The sequence below is a fragment of the Pyricularia grisea genome, assembly GCF_004355905.1.
Source record: "Pyricularia grisea strain NI907 chromosome V map unlocalized Pyricularia_grisea_NI907_Scaffold_6, whole genome shotgun sequence".
Lineage (NCBI taxonomy): Eukaryota > Fungi > Ascomycota > Sordariomycetes > Magnaporthales > Pyriculariaceae > Pyricularia > Pyricularia grisea.
This window is the reverse complement of record NW_022156719.1, coordinates 3,408,577-3,423,817: the sequence shown is the minus strand read 5'-3', so window position 1 is coordinate 3,423,817 and position 15,241 is coordinate 3,408,577. Positions and strand designations below refer to the sequence as shown.

Sequence of the window (15,241 nt, the reverse complement as noted above, 5' to 3'; positions counted from 1 at the left end):
TAAATACTGATGTCTCCCAAAAGTCCCTTCTTTTCGCAGCGTGGTACCTCATATACAAACAAAATAGATAACCATGGTTTGGAAAACTGTAGAAGTCGTAGTACTTGGTTGGGGGGGGGGGGGGGGGGGGGGGGAGATCTCGATACAACCAACAATAGCAAGCAACGATCAGGCTCTAAAATAGCAACCCCACACCACTTTTCATTCAAGCGGTTCGCTCTAGCGTGGACTACAGCGGTAGTCCAGGCACAAGCGAAGATCCATATTCTACTATATGCTGGGATCAACACAATAAACTTCCAAATGCGATCCATGTTCCCGCCTCGCGTCTTTTATCCTCTCTTTTTTTTTTCCCTTGTGTTTTTTGTCTCTACTATGTAAACAATCCGTCAGCCCCGACTTACGCAGAGCAGCCGCGCGTTCAAAAAGCCAAGAAGATTTTGCCCCTCTCCGTTCTTGTCAACGGTTTCTTTTCAGTCCGCGGACTATTACAGTGCTCCGATTGTTAATTGTCTCAATCCACCACGATACATCATAATAAAAGAGCCTCGCTCAACCGGAAAAGCAAAAGTTCCCTTCCTAAATGAATTACCGCACAGTTATTTCAAACAAAGCCCCACCGCTAGCTGACGTAGGTACCAATTTCAGTGGAACCCCCATCGTCGTATTTACTACTTACCTGCCGTACTATAATGGTTATTCGGGGGGGAGAGAGGGGGGAAAAAAAAAAAAAAAAAAAAAAAAAAAACTTTCTTTTTTCCCTCTCTACTATAGTATTTCATTTTCCCGCTGGCCCTTCTGGTTCCCCACCCTCTTGTGGGGGATATTCTTCTTGCCATGGACTGTTGAGCCTTGACAACGAGAATGCTTGGCATTTCTTTTTGTTTTATTTCTCCTGGAAATCATAACAAGTCAAATCATGCACCCGAACTGGGCAAGACTGGGCTGCAGCCCGTAGGTATGTGGCAAAATACGAGACAATTTTTTTTATCACAGTACCAGGGCAAAGACAGCATTGCTACATGGTAATTACCTCAATTCCAAGTCCTCTGTAGGGCAGACGCGTCTCTTTTCCCTGCTAGAACTAGTTCGTCCCACCGTCCGATAAATTGGGTTAACGGGGAGGGATGAAAAAAAAAAAAAAAAAAAAAAAATTACATGAAATGTATTCGTAATCAGTTAGTGCAGTACTGTAAACCTAACCACCCTGACCGCCCAACCCTAATGCTAATGCGCCAAGCTATATGTCCATCCCTAAGGAACCCTATCTAACCAGACAAGGCTAAAACACAGTCTAGGTCTATTCTATATCGGGCTGTCTCTCCTTGCCTATTATACCTCAAACACGCTTGTTATACTTCCATCCGGTTTAGGTTGAGCGAGAGAGGCTGTCTGTCTCCCTCAGTCTTGCTGACAGCGGTCATGGGCTGGCGAAATAAAGCTGGCTACGCAAAGCGAACACCTTTGGCAGGTTTCTTTGGCTTCTTATCCACCGCGTCCTCTGCTGCCGCATCTGCCGCATCTGCCGCCATAGACAAGGGACGTTTACGCCCGAAGGAGCTACCTACTCCGCCGTTGTCGCTACACGGGGTGGCGCACTCTCGGTCGCTGGACTCCCTTTCTCCTTTGGCTAAGAGATCCTGGTCCGGATGTATGATTTGGCCTGATCCTCGTCCAAACAGCGGAACGGGTACTGCCAACGGTGCCATTTGTCCTGGGCCATCATCGGCCGCTACATCCGGCAATGGCAAAATTCGGGCATTTTGAAACCATTCGTAGAAAGGCCTGTCGTCCATGATGGATTTGATCCGCCTGTGCTCCTCCTGCGTCATCTTCTTCTTGCGTTCTACAATGAGCTCCTCCAAGGTGCCACGTAAAACTAAGGTCTCGACTGTCACGTCTTTGCTTTGACCTATCCTCCTCGCTCGACCGATAGCCTGTGCCTCTATTTGTGGGTTAAGCACCGGGTTCACAAAGTATATTCGTGACGCAGAGTTCATGTTGAGGCCGAAAGCCGCTTGCTTGAGATCCATGAGCATCACCCTGAATTTAGACATCTCGTTGAATGTCGCCACGTATTGCGCCCGTCGTTCAGCCTTGAGATTCTTTGCGTAGATGAGGTGGGGTATATGTAACTGTGTTGTGTTTTTGTCGCCAGTTAGTCAAAAATTATACCGAATATATGATGACGAAAGTATATGCAAGGTGACTTACTATCTCCAAGCATCCCGCGATATACCATCCAACATTTTCTGTTTCGTAGAACACCAAGATCTTTTCTTCATCTTTATACTTCGTAATCTGATCAATCAGGTAGGACAACTTGGCTGAAGCTGTCGAAACGAGACGACATTTTACAAGCGGTTTTGCAATCTCTTCGTCCTTCTCCAACGTATCGTTGACATCCGCCCACTCCAAAGTCCCTGAACGGGCCTTCTTTTGTTTGCTGACATCTTTGTACATCTTGTCATCCTTGTCGGTAAAGGCAATGCTGGATGGCCCTTCTCCACGTTGTATAATCTCAGGCACGCCTCCCATCGCCTTGTTCCTCGCTTTTGCACCGTAAGTCGCGAACGTTCCAGAGTTGAAAACAATTTCGAGTGATTCCGGCGAGCTGAGCCACGGACGTACATAACGCTGCAGGACCACAACCAGTGGTGCTATTGTGCACATTTTATCGCCCCCTTTGCCGTCGACAGCCCATGAGCTTAAAACTCCGGCGTATTCCCTGCCCGGGAAATCCTCAATGTATATGGGCACCTCGAAACAGCGGCTAGACACTTCCCGAGTTTTGTTGGCCTCTGCCATCTTGGCGAAAGTAATCGCCTCGCGGATCAAACAATCATCTTCCTTGCTGATGACAACATCTCCCTTTTGCAGAAACTCTTCAGCGGTCAACACTGCCTTGTGAATGTCCGTTGCAGTGAAGAAATTTCCGCCAAAGAAGCTCGCTTGCCTTTCGTTGGAAACAAGCTCATCGAGATATTTCCGTTGCTTGGGGTGAAAAAAATAGTCTTGATCGACACGTTGTGATTGCACACTATTGAGGATAATATAAGCCGCAAACAAGTTCAGTGACATGATGTCCTGGTAGGACCCATCAATATAAACAGTTTTCTCTGTTACTTTTGGGAGAAGACGACTGAGCTCCGACTTTGGATGACGGATAATCAGTGAGTCAAGTGTAGATTTGAGAACAGACTGCCTTCTGCGGTTCTGGACCTCGTTGTTGTTTTTAGTCTGCATCACATAGACACGCCAGTCTGCGGTTGTATCGCCATCCTCCAGAACTTTGTTGGCCCACGGCCGAGCGTTCAGATAATGTGCCGCTATAGAACCGATATGTTCGGTATCTTTGCGCTCCTGGCTATGCGAGAGCTCCTTACGCCCCGCGCATGAACCGTCCACACCATAAAGCCCTTTCGAAGGGGTACCGGTGACAACCCAGCGAGCAGAGGTTTGAAGTTGCTCAACTACCAGTAGCAGATTACTCTTCTTTGCCAAAGTAGAATGACCCAGTGCGTGCCCTTCGTCAATGATGATTCTTTTAAAGTGGACCTGGGCTAAGGGAGATAAAAGAACCCAAGAGCCATGTTTGTCTTTGATTCGGTTGTCGATAAGCCGTTCGAAACGAGTCACGGATACAAGGATAACGTCGTACTGCAGCAGAGAAAGTGTGTTTGGTATAGTCGTAGGTACTTGAGCTTTGGTCAAGACCAAAGTACGCAGGTCTGGGGTGTGCTTCGCGATTTCATCCTTCCATTGCTCAAGCAAGTTCGTTGGGACGATGACAAGACTTGCGCAAGATAAGTAGACCTTGTCCGACTGCTGCTCAAAAGCTTCTGGCTGACGGCTAACTCGTTTAGGTGCAGGGCGAGGCATAAGATACCAGCCGGGGTTTTGTTCAATCTTGTCCAGACAGTTGGTATACTCTCGATCTCCACATTGCTCTCTGGAAAAGTAGCTGCGCCATGGAACCGAAGCCATAGATCCGGCTGCGGCTGCCATGTCAGCAAGCGATCCAAGTTTTGGCCGAACAATGATAGGTGCAGTGTACATCTCGGGTCTGTAAGCTGGCTGTTGCCTTGTTGCCGCTATTAGTGCAAGGCAGATAAGTGTCTTGCCAGAACCCATCTCTTCAGCTAAAATACCACCAGAGACACCTTCATAGGATCGTCCATCCTTCAGGACTTCGCCAGTAATATAGTCAAAGAACCAAGGATCTCCGTTTTGGTCGACAACGTGGCAGAGTCGAGGGTCTGTACGCTGCGAAGGCTGTGCTTCTCTCTCAAACATTGCGGCTGCAGCCTCGCGCTGGTACAAAAAGAGCTGAGTTTTCAACCCCGGGATATCACAGTTGAGAAGACTCCGGCAGTATTCGCGGTCATTAGAGTCCAGAAGATAGTCAGGACTTGGTTTTGGGGATGGTATGGTGTTAAACAGCTGCAAAAGTGAGGGCTCTGCTCCATCTTGATCAGGCGGCTGCATTAAAGCAGGCTGGAAACTCCGGTCACCATTGGATTTACCCTTCCATGCCGATGGAGAAAAGTCCAGCTTCGAGAGAAGGCTGTTCCAATGCCTCCTTAGAGGTTTGTTGGAACGGTTGATAAGGGACCGGTCCTTATCATCTGGTAAAAGGTAGACCCTGACAAGACTGTTGATGTCTGCATCATCCTGGCTCCTTACGAATTCGAGTTCGATCCAGTGGTGCCGGAAAAGCTTTGCGAAAGGGGCCAGAGCAACTTCGAACAGAAGCTCTTGCAGCTCTAGAGGAAAATTGGTGCACTTGTGAAGGGACTCGGTCAGTTCGATATGATGCACACCCGATGCGACAATCGAGCGATTGAGCTCTTGATCGGATCGAAAGAAAGGGTTCCACTGCTTGGGTAGTCGAAACCATTGTTCGTCTGATAGTCCACTGTCTACCCGCGAGACATGTAGACAGCCAGCAGCGACATGGTGAGGAAAGGTTGAGCTTTCAGGCAATGTCATAGCTTTTGCAAGGGGAGTCTTGATGAGAAAGTGAGCCGAGGATAGAGTCGAAAGAAAGCAACGCGAATAAGTACGTAAGCGACCCAAATCGCCCCGAGAAACTTGTCACATCAATTATAGAATATTTTTTGGTGAGTTTGAGGGAGCACAAGGGAAAAGGCAGGGAGATCGGCGGTGCTGCTTATTTCTTTTACTGTGTGTCGTGATGGAGGGGAAGTTGTGATGAAGCTAAAGTCCGGGACATCTCTCTGTCGAATATGGTAAGGCTGACTTTAGGTGGAACTGGCCAATTGTTGGACGTTCTGCCTGTTGGAGACCCCACCATGACGACCCATAATTCCAATTCTGACCTATCAGACTTACCAACCTACTACCTACCTACATCTAGGCCAGAGCTCCTCATCCGTCGTCCATTAACCCTTCCGATCGGACGATTTTATCCCCGCCTGTATCTTGCTGTCAAAAATGTCATAGCAGAGAGGCCCATAACATCACATCTCAAAAAAAGGTTGAGGCGCTCTGCTGATCTTTAGAAATTTAACTCTAATTATACTATTTGAAAGCTTGCAGGCTTGAAACAAATGAAACATGCACCACCCTGTCGCTGTACTCAAACGGCTACGGCGCAACAACTTGAAGCCAAATGTTAACCTTGCACTCGGACTGTTGCGGCCCTGTTATGGCCCTGTTGTGGCAAGGGTTGATTGCCTATAAGTTGAAGACCCTGCAAGGATCTGGAGCTGGCAAGGAGCCTCTTCAGACGCCCAGGACAAGCCTTCATCTGCCGTTGGAAGACCGCCTCACACAGGTCTAGGTTTCTCGCTCATTGTTGCCATTTGCCTCATTCATCCAGGTAACCAGAAAGTCCGTTATCATGTCGTCGAGCCGAGTTCCTTTAGTTGTGCCATTATGCCTGCTATTAAGCTTGTTCACTAGCGTCTGCCACTCGTCACGGCCAGAGGCACTTGATGTGTGCCCCTGGACCCGGCTAGACCAGAGTCTATTTCTACCCTGCTGCAAAGTCGAATCTAACGAGGATGTGCTGGTCTTGGAGGGCATGGACGGCTTGGATTGGGAGAGCTCAGCAAATTACAGAAGCGATTCGGGATTCGCAAGGCCAGCAAACGCAAGCAATTCCAACAACGCCTGGGATACACTCTGGAGGGGTCCGCACGCATGCGCCGGCGAGTTCTGCGTCTACTCTAACCCGGGCTTTGCCAACGGCCATGGGATGGTCTTTATCGGAAAAGCCCGCAACGCCGAGATCCTGGCCCGCGTTCTGAAAGTAAGCAGTGACTCCGCCGTGGACAACGCGCCGGCGGAACGAACGCTCTTTGAACGGAGAGAAATACCCGGAAAGGGAGTCGGGCTCGTTGCGCGCCGCCCCATCAGCCGCGGGCAGCTCATCATGGCGCAGTGGCCCGCTCTCGTCACAGATATCAAGACGTTTGACAGTTCCGAAGACGACCAGACGCGCCTGTTTAACGCCGGCATCGAGCAGCTGCCCAGCGAGACCGTGATGGAGTTTCTGTCGCAAGCATCGCAAACGAACTCGACGAAGCGAGGGGCCAAGATCAGGGATATAGCAAACACAAACTCGTTCAACCTAAACATAGCTGGTGTTCCGCACGCGGGGACCTTCCTTGGCGTCTCGAGACTTAACCATGACTGCCGGCCAAAGTAAGTAAAAGCATCTTTTATCCTTCCCGGTATTCAAAAGCATTGTTTTACTAACCACTACCCGCCCTTTCAAACAGCCTGGCCTTCCACGTTGCAAAGTCATTCGTCCATACCACCCACGCCACCCGCGACATCGCGGCGGGCGAGGAGCTCACCATCTCGTATATCGACTCGTACAGCGCCCGGCAGGTCCGCCAGGAGCGTCTCAAGCGCAACTGGGGCTTCACCTGCACGTGCCCGCACTGCAGCCTCTCCGAGGCCATGGGTAAACTGTCCGACAGCAGACTGTACGCCATCTACCAGCTGGACAACAGCCTGCGCAACCTGACGTGGCGCGAGGACGGCCCCGCGCTGCCCAACTCGGTCGACTTGATGCTGAGCCTGATCCGCCAGGAGAGGCTGGAATTTTCGGTGGCCGAGGCCTACCGGCTGGCCGCCGAGACGTACGGCTCGCTTGGCTCGAGGGAACTGGCGCTCAAGTATGCTCACATGGCGCTGGAGGCGGGAGTTGTGGAGCAGGGTGCCGCTTCGCCCCTGGTGGTCGATATGGAGGACTTTGTGAAGGATCCTTCGTCGCATTGGAGTTGGTTGAAAAGGGTGGATGGGTCGGGTGATGGAATGCACTGATACTTGGGTGGTATAGGATTTGGTGCCATTGGCACCTACTCAGTGCTGTGTATAAAGGAGCGCTAAAATACGCCGGTGGAAATCATGCTATGACGCGAAAGGATTAAGGCCAATCAATACTAGCCAGAACCCCATCTGTCTGATAGGCCTACCGTCCATCCTTGAAAATTCCTGTCGCTTGCCGGTAAAATTTTGTTGCTACGCTCCAGTGCGTCAACAACATACTCCAGTGCATCCTCTGGTAGGCTAACATCTTGCACGTCCGAACTGAAGGATTCCAACATCTTGTCTGCCTCCTCATCGCTAATCACTTTGAATAGCAGTTTGATAGCGGGAGTCTTAGTGGTATTGCCCCGAGTCGATGTGTAGCTTATAGTGCTGTTGAGTACCCATGTATGCAACGACCTGCCTCGCTTCTTTGCCTCGTGATCTTTACCAGACAAGAAACCTGTCATGGGAGTGATAAGAGACTTGGAAGACCCCGAACGAGCAACATTTGCGAGCAGTGATGCGGCCAGACACTGGACAGCTGACGGGGGTTTACCGCTCTTGGTTTTGCTGTCGTCGACGCGCAGCTGCCATTTGTAAAGCATCACTGCGGGTGACCTGATGCTGAAATGTCCTATTTTGGTATGGCATTCAGAACACTTGACCGGCAAGAACCTGGCACTATTGCTGTCGTCGATATTTTCACGTGATGGAATCTGCAGTATTTATTAGCCAAAACACTCTTGATTGATACACAAGTAAGTCGCTGCGACGTGCATGTTCCTCCGTCTAATCCCGAGAAGTCCATTGCGTGCAAGCCTCGGTGAAATACAGAGTTGCCATCCTCCTTCCCAATGCCGCGCTACCACTCCCGTTTCCGGAGACCCAGAAAGCGGTCTTGCAGCACAGGCAGGTCTCGAACTGGTTCGAGAGCGGACGGTATTCAAATCTACTCTAGGGTATTTGTATCGGTGACTACGCCATTGAGCGGACCCAGCCACCTTCTTGATACCCAGCACGAAAAACAGCCAAAACGCAGCCAAAACGCAGCCAGAATCGGAACGACCATCAACATCACCGTCATGCGATAACTTACCTCTACGCCTCTGCAGTCATCCTCAGCAAAGAGAAAGGTCATCAAGTCCACAAACCCAACACCCCGCCGCGCCTGAATGCTGGAGTTTGCCCCGTAACCCCTCCTAGCCAACGTCTGCTCGTCGGCCTTGTCCCCGGCCTTGACTCGGTGGTTGTCTTGATCATGTCCGTCGTGCCGATGCCCATCCTGGCCAGCATGGTCGTCCGGTTTGTGACAGTGCCAAAACTCCATCATCTCAGCCCAGTTCGCGCTGGGGAGGTCCTTCCACTCCATTATGGAATCCCCTGGCACCAGCACCGCATCGCAACCCCCACAACGCACAGTGGAGCCGGCTGCAATGTTGACGGCTTCCCAGGGTACCGAGGAGCCGGTAGGCGCAGTAATCCCCTTTGGTGCTGCCGAGGAAGATGAAGCCAGGCCCAGCGGGAATCGCCAGGTCAACTTGCAGCGATTGTCCGCCGCGGGCTTCAATGGCAAAATGGCCGAGCCGCCGCCGCCACCTTGAACGACCGCGGCAGGCAGCTCGAGTAGCCGGGAATCGTCACGGTGTGTGACGTGAATACGGCTGCCATCGCTGAGCAGCAGGGCGCGCGTCGACGTTTCACATGGCGAGGGGAGGCTGGCCACGACAGAGACCTGCCGGATGTTGGGTAGCAGTTCCGCGTAGATTGAGAAGCTGTCTGTCATGTTTTTGTTTTTGTTGTTTTGCAAAGTGGCAACGTCGGCAAGAAATTAGAAGCCAGAGGCCTTTGTTCCTCAAGGCGGTGTACGATGACGGCCAAACATTGCATCAACTGAGACGTGAATGGCAAAGTCTTATGTTCACATTCGGTTGTGGTGGAGCGATGCATTCAAAGCCCAGGTGTTGCGTTTTTTTCGCGAGACTGATATACACAGTGTATTCTGTTCAAAGCGCGTACTTAGCACTGTACCATGCAAATCTGAACCCTTTTGAACTGTAGATACAAGCACCATCAAGCACATCCTACGTCAAGATCATCAACCGGTGCAGTTCATATCAAGCGTCTATCAGAAGTCATTACTTTTGTTACCCCCTAGACCTGACTCCATTTGCAATCAACAAATCCATCTACTCCTCGTCGTCCTCCTCCTGACCCATCTCGCCATTGTCATCCTCCTCGTCGAGTCCACCCGCAGGTACCTCATACAAGCGCAGGATAGTCTTGTTGGGGTCCTTGACAAGGACGTACTTACCGTCCTCGCGCTTCAGACACATGTCAGCAATCGTACGGACGATACCCCAACCGTTGGAAAGGTGAAGGTTCATCTGGTTGGCAAAGTCCTTGGGCTTCCAGCCAATGACACCCAGGATGACGTGCTTGTCGTTGGACTTGGGGTTTGCCCTCGAGACGAAACTAAGAAAGTGACACATGTTAGTTCAAGATTGTCCATTTACCATTTGCACTCGGCCGAATAAAAATATGGAACTTACCCAAGCTTGAGGACGTCCGCCTTGGCCAGAATACTCTGGACGGTCCACTTGGCCAGCTTGCAGCTGTTGTTCTTCATCTCGGTCGCAACAACGGCACCACGCTGGCTGACGAGCTTGCTCCTCCAGTCGAGCGCACCACCAGATCCCTGAGCCTTGTTGTCGAACTCGTTGAGCGCGCGCACAGTCAGGAACTGGTCCTCGCCGTTGTTTGAGTTCTTTTGCACAGCGTCCAGCTCTGTGCGTACGACCAGGTAGACTGGTTCCTCGTCGTTGGTGGAAAGGTCGAACTTCCTGTACTTGTAGGCCTTGGATGCCGGTGGCTCCGTCTCCTCGGCTGCGTTATAGAATGGGTTCTCGTGCTCCATCTCGACCTTTTGGCTCTCATTCTCAATGACAACCTGGTTGACAAAGTTGTGGTTGATGTAGGTAGCCTCCTCGGCCAGGGCTGAAGGCTGGTTGATGCTGTCTTTGCTACCCTCCGAGGCCTCCAGGGGTGCATCAACGGCGTTCTCGTTGACGGTGACCATGTCCAGTGCGGCGTTGTCGCGCTTGTCAAAGTATACCTTGCTGCCCTGCTTGACGATAACAATATCCCAGGGGTAAACGGACCTCGGTGCGCACATGAGCGTTGACAGAATGTTGTCGGTAGCAAAGATTGTAGCCTCATCCTTTTCGGCCAGCTCCTGGATGACGGGATCCAACGAGGTGGTAACGTTGTAGGCGGCACGGTCGATGGGGTTGAGCTTGCGCTCAGCCGACTTGACGGCAGGCTTGTCGTATGAACGGTCGTAGTAGTGAACAAATCCGTACGAGTCAACGTCCTCGCCCTCGTCGGCGTCCAGGTTGAGCTTGCCGAGACGGTTGAAGTCGATCTCCTCGAGCAACGACCAATCGGCCTTGATGTTGATCGAGGCGTCCCGGTTGCGCGCCGGCTTGTCGTAGTCCTTCCAACCGAACCTGCGGCCTCCCCTTCCGCCAGCAGCGGACCTTCCACCCCTGTCGTAGCCACCTCCGTACTGTCCACCGCGTCCCCGGGACAACTGTGCCCGGCCTCCACGCTCTGTGCCACGTGCGCCACGTTGGCCCCTGCCGCCGCGTGTGAAGACGGCACCACGGCCGAATCTTGTCTTGGTGCTGTCGCGTACGTTGCTGACGACGGAGAATGTCGACTCGTCCTCGGCCTGGGGGGCAGAGAAGAGCGAGGCTGTGCCGGCACCGTAAACCTGCTGGTCTGCACCGGGGGAAAGTTTGAGATATGGTTAGTGGAGCTACTTGCTATATTGGGCGGGCGCATGTCGCGAGTCGAATCGGGCATCTTCAGGGAGCTGCTCACCACGGAAGTTCCTGTTGTACTGTTGCCTGCCACCACGGCCGTCCCTGTCCTTGCCGTCGGTCCAGTCCGCCATACGTCCCAGCTTGTCGCCCTTGGAGAACGGCGCATACGGAACGCCGTTCAAAGTGAGTTCACTGGTGACCGCCGGGCCCCAGCCATCGCCATCAGGCAGGGCGGCGATAATGTCCGCCAGTGACTGAGACATTGTGAGAAAAAAATTCGAAGTGAACCTGCTGGCTTGTAGAAGTTGTCTAAAGAGAGAAGACTGTTTGAAGGTGAAGATACTGGTCCAACCTGTCACTATCAACCGTTGGCGGTCGTCGGGGGCAGATCCAGATCAAGTCGGCTGCCGTTCACTACCCTCACTGGAGCAATTCTGCCTGTGTGCTTCAAAAATCGCAGTTAGTGGGGTGTGTGGGTCAGGTCGCGGGGCAATCAGGACTCTTTGGAGTTGGATGATATTGTATCACGTGACGTTTCACATGCTACCCTGATGGTCACCATCCGTGATTTGATTCAGGGACCTGGTGCCTCGAGCTAACTACCTTAGTTAGGCAGGTAGACAAGTAAACTACATATTCCCATCTAACTATTAGATAATCTCATAAGCCCCAGCCCGTTTCTTACTAACAATGGTACACTTGATATACTGGACAAACGACTCAAGAGCTATCAAATATCATATCGCCATGACTTATTCTTGATATTGAAGAAAAGACAAATATGTGCAGAAGCTACATGAGAGCCCCCGAAGTCACTCAAATCAGCGTCTACTAACGTATTCTCTGCCGTATGATTGGTGACAAGCATCGGGCTTGGTCGAGAAAACATTCTCTAATGCGTCGCGAGCCTCAAACTCCTCCATCACCGCGCCAAAGCTAGCAATACGTCAGTCAAGGCCTATAGCAGTGTTTCGAATCCTTCAATCAAGACCCAGCCGGTAGAATACTTCGAGGTTCAACTTACCCATAGCAGCGAACCTTGCTACATAGCTCTTCAGTCAGCTTCTTAAAGTCCTTGGGACTCATCTCTCCGAGACGAGGATGAGCAAGAACCATTCCCCAGGCCATAACAGGCGTAATTTCTCCGTCCAGGTTGAGCCGTTTGCTCAAATTCAGCAACGTGTTCAGGTCGCCCTTGGACAGCTCCCATGTCCGCTGGCCCGAGTCGATCTCTCCGTTTTTGACGTTCGAGTAACCAAAAGGTATGTCAGAAGTCAGCTCGGGAAATGGCTCGGGCGGACACGATGCCATCAGAGCATGGCCACAAGCTTCACCTCCTGTCTCGGTACCGCGTTCTAGCAGCCAGGGCAGGTGATCCATACATGGCTTCTCAAGACTGCAGTTTCCACGTGGGGTTTTTTCTTTCGGCATCAAGTCAGCAATCTATGTCATTGGTACCCATAATCCAAACCCCCAGGTTTATTCTCTGCATGACGATTTCCAGCTGTGTTGTTATGGAGATGGAAACAACACTCTCTTACACCCCACGGCTTCGCGTAGTGTCGATGTGTGTATTTGTGCGTACGTGTTTGGGCGCTGCCTACACGCCACTCGAGCGGCCAAGAACCGATCGCGAACTTGTCGATCGAAGAAAGTTTACCAAGTGGCCATAGCAAGGCAGCACGTGAGAACTTTCTTGTGGGCTTTGCTTTCAAGATGATGGACTTTTCTCGTGGGGGTTCTCGTACGCTAAGACAAAGTCTATCCCTGCCTGCTCATAGTCCACTCCCGCATTGTTCGATGGCTGTGCAGCATGTCTTGGGTAAAGCTGAGCGTTTGGCTGCTGGTGGTAGCCGCCAGAATGTGGCGATAGACTTTCGTGTCCTGTAGGAGTCCGGCTATACCGTTGACTGTTTGCTGTATGGGCAGAAAGTGGCGGGGGCGTGAAGGCACTTGTGTGGGATGAGGCTGGTCCTCCGCCATAGCCACTCCCAGTCGCGCTCGAAGATGCATATTCGATGCTGCCGTCATCCATCAGGCCGCTTGCAAACCCTATGGTGCCACCAAATGAAATGCCATGCTGTGCTAGTAGTTGCTTGAGCTGCCGGTTCTCGTTTGAAAGATTGTCTTTCGCTTGAGATACGTTGCTGTAAGTTTCCTTCAAACGCAACACCTCGTCCTCGAGAGCCTTGATGTATAATTCTTTCCTCTCTCGGTGGGTTCTGAGGCCAGGTCCCCGAGTGCGTGATTAGCTTAATATGTCAAAATAGCAGGCAAATATCATACCTACCGCTGGGCCTGTCTATTGAGTTCTTGACGCCTTGTTAGGGCAGGCTTGCTATCTGGCTTTGGGCCTCGACGTTTTGGTGCAGGAGCATCGGCTGTGCTGTCATGTCAGAATAACATAGGCTCCGAACACAAGCATAGGATTGAACAAAGCCCACATTTTGTTCTTTTGTCAGTAAGAGCCTTGAGGAACTGCATGGAGCTCAAGGGGCTCTTGTCCTGCCCGCCATCACTACCACCACTTCCTTCAAAGCTCTGCATTGATGGCGAGGGATACGCCGCTATAAAGAGCATAAGTCAGTCGTTTGATGACAATGTTGGTATGATGGGCGTAATAGACGCTGTGCAAAACCAAAGTCGTATCTAGTTGATGCCATGGAAGGGAAGCACTTTGATCGATATCGGTGGTCGTGTGGAAGAGTAGTCTAGGAATGGAGAAGGAAGACATACACTACACTAATTATATAGGTTATTGGTAAAGTGAGATGGACAGGACGTAGGGACGGTGCCGCGTTGAGCAGCCGCCGCCGCCGCCTAAATGGCAGGCTGGAGCAGCCAAAATCAACCCGTTTCAGCGTTCAGAAGTTTGATGGTAAGCAAAGAGATAAATGGTTCGTGAATGAGAAGAGGGTTGGGTCAGTGTGGTGATTTGTAAGATTGCTGCGAAGTGATCTGAAGAAACCGGTACACCCAAAAAGTCGACACTGGGTCCAAGATGCAGGGAAAAGGTATTAATGGGCTGCTATAAAACCGACGCGCCACATGCTTGATCGTCCGAGAGTATAGAAAGAAAGTTAAGGCCCGGGAGACAAAAGATGGGGTGGCATGAGTTTGAGGTGTAGTACGGCTAGTGGATTCGACGATCACAAATAACCACTGGTGGCCGCCTTTTCAGGGTCTGTCCGGCTTGTATCGACTTTCTGGTGCGTTATGCGGGGAGGGGGATCAGCTTTAACCTATGACGGCGTGGGGCTCACCCGAGTTCGAGCAGGGCATGCCAAGTAAAGGCGCCAGATTGTGGTCTTCAATGTATTATTCTTCTTATTATTTCTCGTCAACAGCTCAACACAAAACAAACACGGATCGGATCGGTGGTGTCTCCAATTGGTGAAAAATATGAAACCGGTTCCAGGGTGTTTAGGGGGAGGGAACGTGCATGTGCCACACTCTGCTCCAGTCGTACACAAAATTTCCCAAAGTTCCCGCATCATCACCATCTAGACTAAGAATCGAGGCGAGAATAAATGGGAAAAGATTGACGGGCTAATTGAGAATCTCGACTCTAAATCGTCACTGGCTGACGCCAAGACACTTTTCTGGTGGGGCAGCCGAACGAGCCGAGCCAAGCTTCGTGTTACTTTTGCGCGAGCTTCCATCAAACGACCTCAGTCAGTCAGCACCAGCCTCAAGGAATGCGCGTACATTCAATCCAGGATGAAAATGTTAAATTGAGCTTGAGGGTAAGGCTGCGGAAGTACCCTTGACTTGAACAGCTAACTCTCGTGCATTAGGCTTCTAGTGGCGCGCCAGGGAAACATAAGTCTGGATTAAAAAGTCTCCGAATTTATTGCCAGGCAGGTACGAAGTAGCCCCAGGTCAACATCAGAGCCTCACAGTGGGGCAGCAAGCTACTGCAGTTACTTTAGGGATTGATGGCATCATCGTCAAACAGCTGAAGGCTCGTGGTCTTAGACAAGGTTAGGTAGGTAGGTACTAGATAAATAAGCATTAAACAGACCGGTGAAGTAGATGCAATACCAAGCACATTGTAGCTATAACATGCATACGGAGTAGTCAGTATTACTCAAAAGCGACTGATAATCTGTTGTTGAGGAAAGTTTATT

General features: G+C 51.1%; 5 protein-coding genes across 5 annotated transcripts; 1 reads left to right on the top strand and 4 right to left on the bottom strand.

The window, feature by feature from the left end:
* Nucleotides 1–1,134: 1,134 nt before the first annotated feature.
* On the bottom strand, nucleotides 1,135–4,992 carry PgNI_09005 (uncharacterized protein; the record flags this gene model as incomplete). The annotated part of the gene is made up of 2 exons (XM_031128995.1): nucleotides 1,135–2,135; nucleotides 2,215–4,992. The coding sequence occupies 2 exons, from the start codon at nucleotides 4,990–4,992 to the stop codon at nucleotides 1,446–1,448; spliced, it is 3,468 nt and encodes a 1,155-aa protein (XP_030979198.1). The 3' UTR covers nucleotides 1,135–1,445.
* A 461-nt stretch (nucleotides 4,993–5,453) lies between these two features.
* PgNI_09003 (uncharacterized protein) lies at nucleotides 5,454–9,178 on the bottom strand. Its single transcript, XM_031128993.1, has 2 exons — nucleotides 8,384–9,178; nucleotides 5,454–8,003 (listed from the first exon to the last, which is right to left on the bottom strand). Exons 1-2 carry the CDS (start codon nucleotides 9,068–9,070, stop codon nucleotides 7,419–7,421), a joined length of 1,272 nt encoding a protein of 423 aa, XP_030979196.1. The 5' UTR covers nucleotides 9,071–9,178; the 3' UTR covers nucleotides 5,454–7,418.
* PgNI_09004 (uncharacterized protein) lies at nucleotides 5,454–9,178 on the top strand. Its single transcript, XM_031128994.1, has 2 exons — nucleotides 5,454–6,672; nucleotides 6,750–9,178. Exons 1-2 carry the CDS (start codon nucleotides 5,867–5,869, stop codon nucleotides 7,297–7,299), a joined length of 1,356 nt encoding a protein of 451 aa, XP_030979197.1. The 5' UTR covers nucleotides 5,454–5,866; the 3' UTR covers nucleotides 7,300–9,178.
* Nucleotides 9,179–9,273: 95 nt separating this feature from the next.
* Nucleotides 9,274–11,554, bottom strand: PgNI_09002 (uncharacterized protein). The gene is made up of 3 exons (XM_031128992.1): nucleotides 11,170–11,554; nucleotides 9,837–11,067; nucleotides 9,274–9,759 (listed from the first exon to the last, which is right to left on the bottom strand). The coding sequence occupies exons 1-3, from the start codon at nucleotides 11,372–11,374 to the stop codon at nucleotides 9,474–9,476; spliced, it is 1,722 nt and encodes a 573-aa protein (XP_030979195.1). The 5' UTR covers nucleotides 11,375–11,554; the 3' UTR covers nucleotides 9,274–9,473.
* Nucleotides 11,555–11,725: 171 nt separating this feature from the next.
* Nucleotides 11,726–14,560, bottom strand: PgNI_09001 (uncharacterized protein). The gene is made up of 5 exons (XM_031128991.1): nucleotides 13,848–14,560; nucleotides 13,556–13,678; nucleotides 13,402–13,492; nucleotides 12,136–13,333; nucleotides 11,726–12,047 (listed from the first exon to the last, which is right to left on the bottom strand). Exons 2-4 carry the CDS (start codon nucleotides 13,656–13,658, stop codon nucleotides 12,823–12,825), a joined length of 705 nt encoding a protein of 234 aa, XP_030979194.1. The 5' UTR covers nucleotides 13,659–13,678; nucleotides 13,848–14,560; the 3' UTR covers nucleotides 11,726–12,047; nucleotides 12,136–12,822.
* Between the last annotated feature and the right edge of the window lie 681 nt (nucleotides 14,561–15,241).

Bases quoted from the DNA above. Each gene is read 5' to 3' on its own strand.
- PgNI_09004 (XM_031128994.1), top strand. From the start codon at position 5,867: ATGTCGTCGAGCCGAGTTCCTTTAGTTGTGCCATTATGCCTGCTATTA. The intron at 6,673-6,749 runs GTAAGTAAAAGC...CCTTTCAAACAG, and splicing joins AACCATGACTGCCGGCCAAA to CCTGGCCTTCCACGTTGCAA.
- PgNI_09003 (XM_031128993.1), bottom strand. From the start codon at position 9,070: ATGACAGACAGCTTCTCAATCTACGCGGAACTGCTACCCAACATCCGG. The intron at 8,004-8,383 runs GTAAGTTATCGC...TAAATACTGCAG, and splicing joins ATGACTGCAGAGGCGTAGAG to ATTCCATCACGTGAAAATAT.
- PgNI_09002 (XM_031128992.1), bottom strand. From the start codon at position 11,374: ATGTCTCAGTCACTGGCGGACATTATCGCCGCCCTGCCTGATGGCGAT. The intron at 11,068-11,169 runs GTGAGCAGCTCC...CCCCCGGTGCAG, and splicing joins GTACAACAGGAACTTCCGTG to ACCAGCAGGTTTACGGTGCC. The intron at 9,760-9,836 runs GTAAGTTCCATA...TCACTTTCTTAG, and splicing joins GCGGACGTCCTCAAGCTTGG to TTTCGTCTCGAGGGCAAACC.
- PgNI_09001 (XM_031128991.1), bottom strand. From the start codon at position 13,658: ATGCAGAGCTTTGAAGGAAGTGGTGGTAGTGATGGCGGGCAGGACAAG. The intron at 13,493-13,555 runs GTGGGCTTTGTT...ATGACAGCACAG, and splicing joins TACTGACAAAAGAACAAAAT to CCGATGCTCCTGCACCAAAA. The intron at 13,334-13,401 runs GTAGGTATGATA...ACCTGGCCTCAG, and splicing joins CTCAATAGACAGGCCCAGCG to AACCCACCGAGAGAGGAAAG.